General features: G+C 40.5%; 1 protein-coding gene across 3 annotated transcripts in view; it reads left to right on the top strand.

Annotated features, from left to right (window-relative positions):
* CEP192 (centrosomal protein 192) overlaps window positions 1–16,012 on the top strand; it is a 209,545-nt gene extending 193,533 nt beyond the window's left edge. The window contains exon 39 of one of the 3 annotated variants that reach the window (XM_049901465.1): window positions 10,567–16,012. In XM_049901465.1, the coding sequence (XP_049757422.1) occupies window positions 10,567–10,705 (139 nt within the window). In that variant the 3' untranslated portion in view covers window positions 10,706–16,012. The remainder of the gene's footprint in view (window positions 1–10,566) is intronic. The other 2 variants (XM_049901464.1, XM_049901463.1) reach the window with 2 other exon arrangements.
* The last annotated feature ends 439 nt before the right edge of the window (window positions 16,013–16,451 follow it).

Here is a 16,451-nt window from a genome sequence, read left to right as displayed (position 1 = left end):
GATAACTGGGAGCTTCTAAAAATCAAACACCTATGCTCATCCAAAGACTTCACCAAAAGGGTAAAAAGACTACCTACAGACTAGGAAAAAGTTTTTATCTATGACATTTCCTATCAGTGCCTGATCTCTAAAATCTACATGACACTGCAAAAACTCAACTACAGAAATACAAATAACCCAATTAAAAAATGGGCGAAGAAGACATTCAGGCTGGTAGCAGATACATGAGGATATACTCTTGATCATTAGCCATTAGACAAATGCAAATCAAAACTATAATGAGATTCCCTCTCACTCCAACAAGGCTGACATTAATCCAAAAAACACAAAATAACAAATGTTGGAGAGGCTGTGGAGAGACTGGAATAGTTACACACTGGTGGTGGGAATGTTAAATGGTATAGCCACTTTGGAAATGGATTTTGCGCTCCCTTAAAAGACTAGAACTACCATATGATCCAGCAATCCCACCCCTTGGAATATATCCTAAAGAAATAAGACCCTTTACACGAACAGATACACGCACACCCATGTTCACTGCAGCACTGTTTACAATAGCAAAAGATTGGAACCAGCCAAGGTGTCTATCAGTGTATGAATGGATAAATAAATTATGGTATATTCACACAATGGAATACTATGCATCGATAACAATGTGGAATCCGTGAAACATTTCATTACATGGAGAAATCTGAAGGACATTATGTTCAGTGAAATTAGTTGCAAAAGGACACATATTGTATAAGACCACTATTTTACGAACTGGAGAAATAGTTTAAGCAGAAAAGAAAATATTCTTTGATGGTTATGAGAGGGAGCAAGGAGGGAGGGGGTATTCACTAATTAGATAGTAGATAAGTTTTATTTTATGTGAAGGGAAAGACAGTACACAATATAAGAGAGGTCAACACAATTGGACTAAAACAAAAGCAAAGGAAGTTTCCTGAATAAACTGAATACTTTGAAGGCCAGCGAAGCAGGGTCGGGAGTTTGGGGATCATGGCTTCAGGGGACATCTAAGTCAATGGGCATAATAAAATCTATTAAGAAAACATTCTGCATCCTACTTTGAAGAGTGGCATCTGGGTGTTAAACACTAGCAAACGGCCCTCTGAGATGCATCAATTGGTCTCAACCCACCTGGACCAAAGTAGAATGAAGAGCACCAAAGACACAAGGTAACTAGGAGCCTAGGAAACAGAAAGGACCACATAAACCACAGACTACATCAGCCTGAGATCAGAAGAACTGGATGGTGCCCGACCACAACCAATGACTGCCCTGACAGGGAACACAACAGAGAACCCCCGAGAGAGCAGGAGAGCGGTGGGATGCAGACCCCAAATTCTCGTAAAAAGACCAGACTTAATGGTCAGACTGGGATTAGAAGGACCCCAGAGGTCATGGTCCCCTGACCTTCTGTTAGCCCAAGACAGGAACCTTTCCTGGGGCTTTCTCTTCAGACATGGATCGGACTGGAACATGGGATGGAAAATGATACTGGTGAAGTTCGGGCTTCTTGAATCAAGTAGACACATGAGACTCTGTTGTTATCTCCTGTCTGGAGGGGAGATGAGAGGGCAGAGGGGGCCAGAAGCTGCCCTAATGGACATGAGGAGAGAGAGTGAAGGGAAGGAGTGTGCTGTGTCATTATGGGGAGACCGATTAGGAGTGTATAGCAAGGTGTATATAAATTTTTGTATGAGAGTCTGACTTGATAATGTAAACTTTCACTTAAATCACAATAAAAATTCATTTTAAAAAAACTCAAAAAATTAATAAACCTCCACAATAAAAAAAAATCATCAAGACTGATTAAACAGAAAATCAACAACATTGAAAAAAATGATAAGACAATTCAGAAACAAAAAAGAAACTACAGAAAAGTATATGGAACAAACAAATTGTCAGCACCACAAAGAAAGCACAACAAAATGACAGTGGTGAATTCATACCTATCAATAATTGCACTGAATATAAATAGATTAAATGTACCAGTTAAGAGACAGAGAATGGCAGACTGGATTAAAAAATAAACGTGACCCATTAATATGTTGCTTACAAAAAAAAAAAAAAAAACTTTTTTTTTTTTTTGTTTTTTGGTTACAAGAGACACACCTCAGACACAAAGAGAAAAATAAGCTAAAAATCAAAGGATGGAAAACAATGTATCTAGCAAGTAGTAACCAAAAAAGAGCAGGAGTGGCAATATTAATCTCTGATAAAATAGATTTCAAGGCAAAAGCCATCATAAGAGACAAGGAGGACATTATATAATGATTAAAGGATCAATCCACCAAGAAGAACCACAGTAAATATTTACACACCCAGCGAACGAGTGCCCAAACACTTCAAGCTCTAAGACTGTTGAAAAGAGAAATAGACAACTCCATGATCATAGCAGACTTTTATATACTACTATCAAAGAAAGACAGAACAACTAGAAAGAAACTCAACAAGATATATTCAACCAGCTTGACCCCATGGACATATGCAGAACACTCCACCCAACAACAGCATAGTGCACATTCTCCAGAACAGACCGTATGGTGGCCACAAAGCAAGACTCATTGAACTTAGAAACATTGAAATAATACCAATTGGTATGGATAAAGTAATATTATCTCTGTTTGTAGTTGATATGATCCTATACATAGAAAGTCCCAGAGATTTCTACAAGAAAGCTACTGGAACTAATAGGATTCAGCAGAATGGCAGGGTATAAGATCAACACACAAAAACCAGTTGGATTCCTATATACCAACAAAGAGAACTCCAAAAATGAAGTCAGGAGAATAACACCATTTACAGTAGCCCCCCGACTCCCAAAGATAAAATGCTTAGGAATAAATCTAATCAAGGATATAAAGGACTTATATAAAGAAAACTGTAAAACACTACTGCAGGAAACCAAGAGAGACCTACGTAAATGGGAAAACATAATCATGCTCATGGGCAGGAAGACTTAACATTGTAAAATTGTCAATACTATCCAAAGCAACCTATAGATACAACACAGCCCTGATCCAAATTCCATCAGCATTCTTTAATGATATGGAAATACTAATCACCAACTTTATATGGGAAGGAAACAAAAGACCAAACTAAACCCGTTGCTGTTGTGCCGATTCCAACTCATAGTGACCCTATTGGACAAAGAAGAACTGCCCTATAGGGTTTTCAAGGAGCACACGGTGGATTTGAACTGCCGACCTTTTGGGGTTATCAGCCATAGCTCTTAACCACTACTCCACAAGGGTTTCCTATGGAAAGGAAAGAGACCCCAAATAAACAAAGCATTACTGAAGAATGAGAGCATAGTAGGAGGCCTCATACTTCCTGATCTCAGAACCTACTTTACGGCCATAGTAGTCAAAAAAGCCTGGTACTAGTACAACAGATGCACAGAACAATGAAACACAGTTGAGAACCCAGAAATAAAGCCATCCGCTTACGGAAAGTTCATCTTTGACAAAGGATTGAAATCTATTAAATGGTGAAGAGATAGTCTCTTTAACTAATGGTTCTGGCAGAACTGGATATCCGTTTGCAGAAAAATTGAAACAATCCATGTCTCACACTGTACACAAAAACTAACTCAAAATGGAACAAAGACCTAAATGTAAAACCTAAAGCTATAAAGATCATGGAAGAAAGAATAGGGGCAAACCTAGGGGCCCTAATTTAGGGCATAAATAGACTATTAAACATAACTAAAAATGTACAAACAGAAGAAGATAAATTAGACAACTGGGAGCTCCTAGAAATTAAATACTTACGCACATCAAACGACTTCTCCAAAAGACTAAGAAGAGAACCTGCAGGCTGGGGAAAAAAACCTTTTTTGGCAACACTATATCTGATAAGGGAGTAATCTCTAAAATTTATAGAAAACGTCAACCCCTCAACAACAAAAAGACAATCCAATTAAAAAATGGACAGAGGACATAAACAGACACTTCACCAAAGAAGACATTCAGATGTCCAACAAATACATGAAGAGATACCCCCGAAGACATGGACCATTAAAGAGATGCAAATGAAAACTACAATGAGATACCATCTCACGCCAGCAATAATGGCACTGATCAAAAAAAAAAGAAAACAACAAAGGCTGGTAAGGTTGTGGGGAGATTAGAATTCTCATACACTGCTGGTGGGAATATAAAATGGTACAACCACTGTGGAAAATGGTATGGTACCTCCTTAAAACGCTAGAAATAGAAATACCATATGATCTAGCAGTCCCACTCCTAGAGAAATAAGGGCTGTGATGCAAATACACATATGCACACCCTTCTTCACTGCAGCATTATTCACAATAGCAAAGAGAGGGAAACAACCTATGTGTCCATCAATGAATGAATGGATGACTGTGGAACATACACAATAGAATACTGCACAATGTTAAAAATGATGATGGATCTGTGAAACATCTCACAACATGGATGAACCTGGAGGACATTACGCTGAGTGAAATAAGTCAGTCACAAAAGGACAAATATTGTATGAGACTACTATTATAAAAAGTCAAGAAAACATTTACACACAAAAGCATTCTTTCATTGTTACCAGGGATGGGAGGGGGAGGGAAGGAAAATCACTAACTAAATAGTAGACATATATTAACTTTGGTGAAAGGAAAGACACTAAACAGTATGGGGGAAGTCAGCAGAAAACGACAGGCAAAGGAAGACACTGAGAGGTACGCGAGAGTGATAGGCAACAACGGTACATACTAATACATTCCTGCAACAAAAGAAATAATTTTTGAGTGAATCCATAGGTAGAGATGTATGCTGAACAGGTGTGGGATGGTGTAGGGGAGTATAGGTAAGTTTGGCAGTAGACATTTCTACATACATATGCACTGCAAACATTAACGGTAACTTCTCAGCCATAACTAAACACCTCGCGGGATTGAATCACTAAACTTGAGGACTTAGGACCGTAGCCTCTAGAGTCATCAAGGAAAATTGGCATAACATAGCCCATAAAGACAATGTGCTACATTCTACCTTGATGGAGTCTTAAAAGCTCGCGAGTGGCCATCTAAGATACAGTAATTGGTCTTCTCTCATTTGGACCAAAGGAAAGTGAAGAAAACCAAAGACTCAAGGAAACAATTAGTCCAAAGAACTAATGGACCACATGAACGACAGCCTCCACTAGCCTGAGACCGTAAGATCTAGATGGTGCCTGGCTACCATTACTGACAGCTCTGACCGGGATCACAATAGTAGATCCTGGATAGAGCGGGAGAAAAATGTAGAACAAAATTCAAATTCGTAAATAAGACATAACTTGCCAATCTGATAGAGCCTGGTGGAACCCACAAGACCGTGGGCCGGAGACACCCTGAACCCACTCCCAGAGATCACATTATAGCCAAACAATAGACGGGTCTATAAAGTGAATAATGACACCCAGGAGGAATGTGCATCTCAGAACAATCAACTCTATGAGACCAAAGGCAGAGTTTAGAAGGCAGGCAGGGGCAGGAAAGATGAGCGAATGGAAACAGGGGGCCCAGGGTGGAAGCGGGAAGAGTGCTGGCACGTTGAGGAGATTGCAACCAGTGTCACAAAACAAGCTGTATAGAAACCGTTGAACGGGAAACTAACTTGCTCTGTAATCTTTCACCAAAATCATAGTAAAAAAACCATTGCCTGTTGCGGTAGAGTCGATTCCGACTCATAGCGACCCTGTAGGACAGAGTAAAACTGCCCCACACAGTCTCCAAGGAGCAGCTGGTGGATTCCAACTGCCGATCTTGTGGTCCGCAGCCAAGCTTTTAACCACTGTGCCACCAGGGCTTCAAATCATAATAAAGTGTTATTAAAAAAAAAAAAAAGCTTACAGATCATTTTTTTTTAATTATCTTGAAGAGCCTAGTACCAACTTTCTAAACAATGTTTACATATAACTTATCTATAGTTTTAGTAAAGAATCATTATTTAAAATAGCTGGTTAAATTTCATGTTAAATCGTGTGAGCTTTATATACCAGTTTCCCATTTTGTGGTTAGAGAATAAGGCAGTCAAAACTTGCCTTATTAAAAACTTTCTCACCTCTCATCACGAAATACATTGTGCTTCCGTGTTCTCTCTTAGTGTTATATTCTTTGCTTAATTTGTTTTCACAGATTGTTTAAAAATTCTATTTCAGCTCCGATTTGTAAGCCGAATCAGCTACTTGTTGACCCTTTCCTTAAAAACCCTACGCTTGTTCCACCGCAGTGGTGTTAAAACAGTCAGTTTCTAACAGGCAGCGTAGGAGCAAGGGCAGTTGAGCGGACACAGTGTGAGGAGCGTTTTGGGTGGTGGATCCTCCTGTTGTGCAGTTATCATTTGAGGTATTTTAAATTAAATATTAGCATTATCTAAATTGAAATATAATTTTGGCAATTAAAATGTCAAAATATTTTTATATTAACCATCTTTATTTTTCATCACCTTTATTTTTAAACAAGATAGTAATATTTTTCTTGGCAGACCTACCTGGATTTAATAGTTGTTTAAAAAAAAAAAATTGTCAATATTAAAGACGTCTTGTTTTAAATGAGATGGCGTTTTGTTTGGCTTCAGCTTGTTTTCTAAAATCGAGTTTTGAAACATAAAATATGTTCATTATTAGCCATTTAAAAGTAGACATTTGTATAGAGCTAAGCTTGTTGACTTGCCAACCCAGTGCTAAAAATTTTTAAACTCTCATAAACCAGAGTACTACTTTTCTGTGCAGCCTGGTAGTAACATCTAAAAGCATTTGGAAACATGAGAAAGTGTTTTTTAAATGAGAAAAATTTGGACAGTTTGCATAAGCTAACATTTAAAATAGCATCGCAAGATCTGTTTGCCCTGTACTCTTAGAACATATAACTTTCGAAATCTTTTATTGTTTGAAGATAATTTTAAATGAGATAACCTTATGCTTTGTTTGTGGCAGATACTTTAATCTGGTCACATGAGTTCCCAGAAAGTATTCCTCCGTAGTAACTATCATCATATATATATATTATATATTGTTACAGAATAAATACGTAATGTTACAAATTCTAGTAGCAACTTTAGTAGCAGCAAAGTTGATTTGGATGATTTTTGTTTCTACAATCTAAATTTGATGAAGCATCAATAAGAAAGTCACATGTGGAGAACTCACTGAGAGACCTGTTTAACCAAATCAAGTCATAAAAAACTTGTCTCTCATCACACATATATAGGCTTAAATTTTACATCAACGAAAGCAAAAAGCCGGCTTCTTTGTAATGAATGGAGCCCTGGTGACCCAGTGATGAAGCATTCGGCTGCTAACCAAAAGGTCAGCAGTTCCAGTCCACCAGTGGCTCCTTGGAAACCGTGTGGGCAGTTGTACTCTTTCTTGTAGAGTTGCTATGAGTCAGAATCAGCTCAACGGCAACAAGTTTGGTTTTGGTTTTATAGTGAACAACTTCTCTCAACCTTGGAGAAGAAACAAAAATATGCTAAACTGAGTTGAGAATCTTCACCACAAAACTGAAGTAGGTATTGTGAATTTGTGTTCGTCCTAAATATGGGACACTGACTTTGGACAAGGGCTCGTAAGATGTAATGGCTGGTTGAGAGCAGCGGTGAGCTGGCTTTGGCAAGTGGAACAAACCCTGGTTCCTAGAGTCTTGAAAACAAGTCTGGCATTTCATGGATCATGTTTTCATTTGTTAGGTCACTATGTGCTCTGACACCTCTGACTGTGCATCTACAGAGCTGTAATGTGACTTTGGTTGTCTGTAGGACACAAAAGGGTAGTTGCTTTACAAACGTGCACTTTCTTCCAAGGCTATTGTAAGGCCAGGAACGTCTGCACCAGCAAGCGTTCTCACTGAAAGAGCACATGACTTGGGGTATAAACTGACTGCAGTGTAAGCGGGCAGAAGAGCCCCCCGCCACCTCCTGAAGTGACAGGGTTTGCCCAGCGCAGAGGTGCGTGAGCACAGAGGGTTACAGACAGCGTATGTTGGGGATATGGAACCCTTTGAAAGTTGAGAGATTATAAATAAGGTAACAGGGAAAAATAACTGTCAGTTGTTTCATGCAGTTATTTTTTATTTAAGATTCTTTTTTGGGTTCTGCTTAACATTTTTTTCTCATATCTTTTTGAAAAGATTCATTATTCCACTTAGCCTCTTGCTTGGTGCCTGCTGTTTCCCTGGGGTGTGTGCTGCTGGGCCTCACTCATGGCTTCATGCATTGGGTGGGACATGACCACTGAGCTGTGGTTACTTCTCTGTCCATAGTGATGGAACCTTGAATGTGCTGATGTGCTGGCTTTTTCCTGTAGAAAATATTCATTTAAGTTAAAAAAAAGGGAGAAAGAAAAATTATGGTTTATATAATTTGTAGGTTCTGCTAAGCACTTTAAATATAAACGGGAGGCATGCAGGGAATGAAGTGGGAAAGGTGCATGTCTACAACTGCTTTTTGCTCTGTTAATGCATTTTAGCTCTTATGTTCCTTTGCTATAAACTTAGTCTCTGGCTCAGGTTTTGAACTAGATCTCTCTGTTGGCTTCAAAATACTTGTTACTATTACTTTTTCCTTTTGTATGGTGGTAGGGGTTGGTGAGAGAGAGAGAGAAGAGTGGTCCTTAATAATACTACAGGATACTATTTTAGATATGCTCATCTTGCTGGCAGTGTTCTGTAGCTATATTACATTTCACGGTTCTTTCCAAACTGCATTCTGGTTCATTCAAAGTAAATCTAAAGCAGACAATATACGTCCATCACGTTTTTTAAAACACTTTCTTAGTTGAATGTAGAACAATTCTGTATTCCATATTGAAATTTGTTAATAATGGGATCTTCATCACAGCTGGACCAAGGCAAGGTCATACAAGCTTCATAGACACATCCAGACTCCCCGAGGGACTGAATTACTGAGCTGAGGGCTGGGGACCATGGTCTCAGGGAACATCTAGCTCAACTGGCATAACATAGTTTATGAAGAAAATGTTGCACATCCTACTGGGGTCTTAAAAGCTTATAAGCAGCCATCTAAGATATTCCACTGTTCCCACCCCATCTGGAGCAAGGAAGAATGAAGAAAACCAAAAACACAAGGGAAAGATTAGTCCAAAGGACTAATGGACCACAACTAACATAGCCTCTACCAGGCTGAGTCCAGCACAACTAGATGGTGTCCAGCTACCACCACAGACTGCTCTGACAGGGATCACAATAGAGGGTCCTGGACAGAGTTGGAGAAAAATGTAGAACAAAATTCTAACTAACAAAAAGAAAGATGAGACTTACTGATCTGACAGAGAAACACTGAGAGTATGGCCCCAGACACCCTTTTAACTCAGTACTGAAGTCACTCCTGAGGTTCACCCTTCAGCCTGAGATTAGACCGGCCCATAAGACTAGACTAAATGGGCACACCAGCCCAGGAGGGGCAGGAGGAGACAGGAAAGCTGGTAGTAGGGAATCCAGGGGCAAGAAGGGGAGAATGTTGACATGTCATGGGGTTGGAAACTAATTTCCTCTGTAAACCTTCATCTAAAGTACAAGGAAAAAAGATAATGGGATCTTCTAGAGATTTGAGACATTTTATCATTTTTAACAATTTATAAATTACAGAGCCTCTTAAATTGGAAAATTGTACTAGGTTCTTCTGGAATATTGAAATGCTAACATGAAGGAGAAAATTCTAGGTAGTCAATGCCATAAGGCTAGGTTTCATTTAAAAAAAAAAAAACTATTAGCTTTGACATGGAAAATAAGGTATAATGCATTTGGGAAAACTAACCCAGATTTTTAAAAAAAGAAAAAGTGTTATTAAATCCAGGAAAAGGGCTTTGAAATAAACTATTGTGTATCAAAAAGCTAACATAATACTGAATTTTTTAAGAAAAGACACTGGAAGCAAAGGCATATATCAGCTCCAATTGCCAAATTTTGGAACATTCAGCTTTGAGGTGAGACTAAGGGATAGGGTACCTTCCCTCTGAGGGAAGCTCTTGAGAGAGAGTTTTATGGACACAAAGAACTCCCCCCAGTACTACTTTTAAACATAGGCCACTTATTACCTATATAATCTGAAAATAAATTTTAAGATTTTTGGTAAAAAGTTTCATAGGAATTTTGGAACAAAAACTGCATAGCCCTGTTGATGATAGGAATGCGGCTGTTGGCTTGATATTGATCCAGCACAATACGCTGCCTGCCTAAGTGAAGTGGGGTAGTGAAGGTGTTCCTCTAACCCTTTTAGGTAGACAGCTACCTGCTTTTGCAGACAGACTGCGAAACGGCATACATGATCAATCCAGATCTCTTATTTCCCTTTTCCTGTTTTTACTAGATAGCCGGGAATATTCATGCGTTACTGTTTGAATTAGATTTTTCTCTCCTCTGTGACAGTTTCTTATTAAATAATAGCATCTGAGAAATAAAAAATTTAAGCTGAATATAACTTGACTGGATTCTGTGATCAGAAAGGTGCTGACTTCTGTGCCAGGGCCGCTGCTGGTGGGGAGCTGTGTGCTTGCTGCGAGAGCCGGCATAGGGTGCTGACGCCCTCTGTTCTCTTACAGAGCCCAGCACTACATCAACATGCCAGTGCAGTTCAAACCGCGGTCGCTGGGCACATTCGAAGCTTTGCTGGTTATTCAGACAGATGAAGGCAAGAGTGTCGCTGTTCGACTAATTGGTGAAGCTCTTGAAAAAAATTAACTAGAATACATTTGTATAAAGTAAATCACATAAATTGTATTTGGTAACTTCCTTTTTCTACACTACAATTATGCTTTTGTGTATATTTTGTATGATAAATTGGACATTTAACTGTAGATTTTTTGTTTTGAAAAGCTAATACTGAAGACTTGACTGAAATATCATGCATCTAGCCGACGGTATTGTACTTACTTTTACAGGGGATAAAAGAATTCTATTTTTGCATTGATACCGGTATTCTGAATAAATATGGTGTTTATTTTAATGTGGTATATCCAGAAGTAAACTTAATTTTCCATTGAACGTGTTTCATCTGTATGATGCCTTATAGTAATTAGAATATCACTTTATTCTACTAATTATATCCAAGCTTCTGGGTTTGTTCTGTGATTTTTCTCCTCCATTACACAGTTTCTTCTAAGAAATTCCTTCTCTATTTTTTCTGTCTTTTAGCTAATTGCCCAGAGTAGAAAGGACAGTCTACTTTAAAAAAAATAGTTTTTCTCCAGAGTGGTATTGATTGTAATTAAAGCTAGACAGGCCCACCACTCCAGAAGCCCGTTTGGAAGGTGCTCTCTGCAGGCAGGTGCCGACAGGCTCGGTGAGAGAGAGCAGGTCTGCCTGGTGGAGCCAGGGAGGGAGGGGTCCTGGGATGTGCAGTCTGGAACTGTGGCAAGCCGTGAGGCAGGCAGTGTGTCACGGCTGCCCTGGGTGAGTCCCAGCTCCCAACCTTCTTTGAAGCAGCAGGATCCTGGATCATGAGCATGTGCAGAAGCTTGGGCTGATCACAAGTATTAGTGATGGAATAGAAAGCTTGCAGAATTTATAAAAAGCTACCTAGATGGTTTAAGCCCAATCACAGTTGAGAACCAATGATTGTGACCTTGAGACAGAAAAGCAAATCCCTTCTTTCCTCTTCCAACTCATTTTTCTCTTAATTAAGAATTCTTGCTTAGAAATCAAACTTGTGAAAACATTTTCCACAAGTTAAACAGTTGGTACGTTTACTGATATTTCTGTGCTCCAATTCTAGATTTTGTATGTGAAATGCAAGGTGACTTCACTTTTGATGTGTATTTATTTGATAATGTTCAGCCTCAAAATTTTTAAAAAACAGGTAGTGCTTTTTAAAATATTTCCATGGTCTTTCAGTTCATAAAACCAGTTGCCATCAAGTCAACTCTGAGTCCTGGTGACCCTGTGTGTATCAAATTAGAACTGAGCTCTAGAGGATTTTCAGAAGTGGGTCACCAGGCCTTTTGAGGTGCCTCTGGGTGGACTTGAACCGCCAACCTTTCAGTTAGTAGCTGAGCATGTTAACCGTTTGTACCACCCAGGAAGGGTTGTGATATTTCCATTTCTATGTGACCATCACTTTTGCTTTTTAGGTTATTCCTAGGAGATCAGAAAAGGAGGGTTGAACAAACAAAAAACTTTAAAAGTGACTTTGCTTCCGTATATACTTTCTTATGGATGTGTCGTTATTCCTGTTTCTCCATGTTTTGAAAACTTGATACTTGGAATTTTAAGAACAGTTGGATGTGAGCAAGTGATTCATTATTACAAGTAGTGATCGCTACTCAAGCAACAGCCACAAACCACTGGCCGTCCTCACTGATACGTTCTGATGAGGCAGAGCGTCCAATAGGCGAACCTACAGTGTTAGCATCTGTTTAATTAGCTTCCATCTCGAAGCTGTTTCCTTTTCCTTTCCACCCTTTCCCGAATTGGCATCTTCAGGCTTAATCTCTCCTCTGAGCTCCAGACTCAAATGTCCAGCTGGACATTTCCACTCAGTTATCTAATAGACACTTCAAACTTTGATTTCCTACCTGCTGCAAACATGTTCTTCCCTCACAGCTCAGTAGCTGCTCCTCTGTCATTCCAGTTACCGAGCCAAAACTCTAGATTTGGGTGTCTTTACTGTCATCCTGGAGCCCTGCTGGCATAGTGGTTAAGAGCTACAGCTGCTAACCAAAAGGTCGGCAGTTCGAATCTACCAACCACTCCTTGTAAACCCTATGGGCCAGTTCTACTCTGTTCTGTAGGGTCGTTCTGAGTAGGAATTGACTCAATAGCAATGGGTTTGTTATTGTGTTTTTTTACCCTCGCTCCCACATGGACTGAAGAGTGTAGGTTCAAACCACCAACCTTTCAATTAATAGTTCAGTGTTTAACCGTTTACACCACGCAGGGCCTGCTATCCAAGATAACTCTCTAACTATCCCTGTCACATCACCGCCCGCGCCCCCCGCGCCCCGTTCCTTACCTGGTATTTTCTTGCTTGTTTGCTAGTTTATTGTCTCCCTCCTCCAAAACTTAAGTCCTGTGTGATTAGAAACATCGTCCACCTTCTCACCACTGTCTTTCTAATACCTGGACAGTGCCCAGATGTATCATTGTGACTGACCACCCTGCAGTGCTCTGAGCCCCACTCATTATGTACTTGCTTCTGTTCTAGAAGGTTCTGTGTTCACTGCTGGACCCAGGAGAAGACTTAAATATCCCAGCCAGTTAATTCTCACTAAATCTCAGTAAGGCCTGGACACTTCTCCCCAAATGTTTCTTACCAGTCTCCTGTATATATTTTCTAATAGTAATAGCTAAACAAAGGAGCTCTGGAGGCACAATGGTTAAGCGCTCAACTGCTAGCTGAAATGTCAGTGGTTTGATCCCACCAGACCTGGCGATCTCATCTACTCCTGTGAAAACCCTGTAGGGCAGTTCTGCTCCGTCACATTGAGTTGCTGTTGCGTCGAAATGGTCTTGATGGGGCACAACAACAACAATAGCGAAACATTTATTGACTGCTTCCTATGTGCCGAGCAATGTCCTAAATGCTCAATGTTTCTCAAGTACTTTATAGCGAGCAATCCTTTTTTGTGGGCGACGCCTGAGGGAAGAAGAGGGATAGAGGCCCTCCTGCTGCAGTCTCTGGCTACCCCAATGGTCCCTGTGGACAGACAGATTTACCATGGCTCTGGTATGGGTGGGGCCGAGTGTCAGGAAGGCACAGGATGGCCTAGTCTGGCCTGTGAGGTTGACCCTTGTACTATTATCCTGTAGACAAAGAAACTAAGGCTCAGGAGATTAGTAACTGGCTAAAAGCTACACAGCTACAAAGTGTTGGAGCTGAGATTCAAACCTTGATTTTTCTGACTTTGGTGCTCAGGTGCAGATAATTCTTGAAATAATTACAGAAAATTTAAACATAAGGCTTCTTTGAAAGGTTTGATTCCCTTTGGTTGTAAAATTGTAAATTAACGTGTCCTGCCTCATCATTCACTTAGCTTGTTAAGGTACACGGAAGTTTGAATGCTTTAAGTCATGCTTATCAGCCAGATAAAACATTTTTCAGGCAAGACTAAAGTTTCATAGAATTCAGTGATGATTAATATATATCGCTACTGATTTAATTAGACCAGAAAGATTGGATAAGAGGGCATCTGTTTTTAATCTTCAGTTAAACTCGGAGGTTGGGATGTGATTTATAAATGGAACACAGATCTCTGGGCAGAATTAAATTGGGTCGTTTCTCACAAACACGGAATTGTTTTCTTTCCTCTGTTTCTTGAGTAATCTTTCTCTTTCCATTTAGGATTGATTTTCTGAATTCTTATATTTAACCTGATTCTTGTATTTTACAGAGGTTTTGTGAACTCCTTGTTCTAAAGTGAAAAACTGTTTTCCCAACCTTGTCCTAAATGAGGCTGTGATTTATGTCTTCCACTTAGTGAAAACCGATTTGTCAGTCCTTTTACAAATATTTAAATTTCTTGCCCCCTGCACACTTTAGATGCACAGATTAGTTGGGATGTGTCTTAGTTAGCTTGTGCGCTGAAACAGAAATACCACAAGTGGCTGACTTCAACCGAGAGCAATCTGTTCTCCCACAGTGTAGGATGTTAGAAGTCTAGATTTCAGGGGGCCGGCTCCAGGGGAAGGCTTCCTGTCTTCGTTGGCTCTGGAGGAAGAAGGTCTTCGTCATCAGTCTTCTCTGGTCAGGTCACTTCTCAGTGCAGCAACCCCAGCTCCAAAGGACGCTCTTCTTCTGGCTGTTGTGTTTTGGTGGTATGAGGTCCCCTTGTCTCTCTTCTCACTTCTGTATTTTATATCTCAAAAGAGATTGGCTTAAAACACAATCTAGTCTTGTAGATTGAGTCCTGCCTCATTAACATAACTGCCACTAATCCCATCTCATTAACATCATAGAGACAGGATTTACAGCATAGGAAAATCACATCAGATGACAAAGTGGTAGAGGATCACACCATACTGGGAATCATGGACTAGCCAAGTTGACACACATTTTGGGGGGACACAATTCAATCCATAATATTCCAGCTGTTGGCCACCCAAAATTCATCTTTGCCATATGTAAAGCACATTCACCCCATCATATAAGCAAAAGTCTTAAATCAACTCCAAGTCCAAAATCCAAAAATTCCTCTGCATCTGTGGAATGTAGAAATTATCTGCTTCCAAAGTACGATGGGGAACTGCTACAAGCTAGACATTTCCATTACAAATGGGAGAAACTGGAGGGAAAGAAGGGATAACAGGCACCAAGTAAGTCAGCAGAACACATTACATTAGCCCTCAAGGCTTGAAAATAATCCTCTGTTCTCTGAGATCATTTAGACAATGGCCCTACCCTCCAGACTCTAGGTATTGGCCACACTCTCTAATTTAGCATGTAGGCCTCTTGGCCCTCGGCCTCAGCTCCACCTTCCAGGCCCACTGGGACAGCAACTCTGTTCCTTCAGCTTTGGGCGGCCCCGTTCTCATTCTCCTAGTCTGTCTGACTGAGTGGCGACTCCATCCTTAGAAATTTCAGAGGCTATGGATCCACCCTTTGAGACCCCAGAGGTCATGATCAGATACCTTGGTACTGAAGTAGCTCTGCTTCCTGTGTTCCTTGCCTCTTCAGCTTCACTTCCAGGTTCCTTGGCCCCTTGGTCCCTCGGGGCCTTATCACCCACATCTGCCTTGCTAGGACAAGTGTTCCAAAGCTCTGTAGCTCCACCAATAAGTGCCTGGAGGCACCCCACTCTGCCAATAAATTTCGGTTAGAAGGCACTCTCCTGCTCTGTAGGTCAGCGAGCCTACCTCCACCGATAAGTGTGCAGAGGCATTGCACTCTGCCAGGAAGCTGCCTGCGCAAAGGCACTTAGCTATCTCGCTCTGTGAGTCAGCTCCTGCGCCGTTTCTCCCTAGTCTCCTGGTTCTGCTGCTGCTGGTTCTGTACTGCTGCTGGTCCTCTACTGCTGCCTCTCCTCACCAGAATTATCTTTTTTTTTTTTTTTTTATTGTGCTTTAAGTGAAAGCTTACAAATCAAGTCAGTCTCATACAAAAACTTAAATACACCTTACTATAAACTCCTAGTTGCTCTCCCCCTAATGAAACAGCACACTCCTTCTCTCCACCATGTATTTTCGTGTCCATTCACCCAGGCTCTGATGGCCTCTACCTTCTCATCTCCCCTCCAGACAGGAGCTGCCCACAGAATCATGTGTCTACTTGATCCAAAAAGCTCACTCTTCATCAGTATCATTTTCTATCCTATAGTCCACTCCAATCCCTGTCGGAAGAGTTGGCTTTGGGCATGGTTCCTGTCTTGGACTAACAGAAGGTCTGGGGACCATGACCTCCGGGGTCATTCTAATCTCAGACCGTTAAGTCTGGTCTTTTTACGAGAACTTGAGGTTTGCATCTGACTGCTCTGCTGCTCCCTCAGGGGTTCTT

The sequence above is a fragment of the Elephas maximus genome, chromosome 11, assembly GCF_024166365.1.
Source record: "Elephas maximus indicus isolate mEleMax1 chromosome 11, mEleMax1 primary haplotype, whole genome shotgun sequence".
NCBI lineage: Eukaryota > Metazoa > Chordata > Mammalia > Proboscidea > Elephantidae > Elephas > Elephas maximus.
Note: the sequence above shows the minus strand (reverse complement) of the source record. Positions and strands in the feature narration are given on the sequence as shown.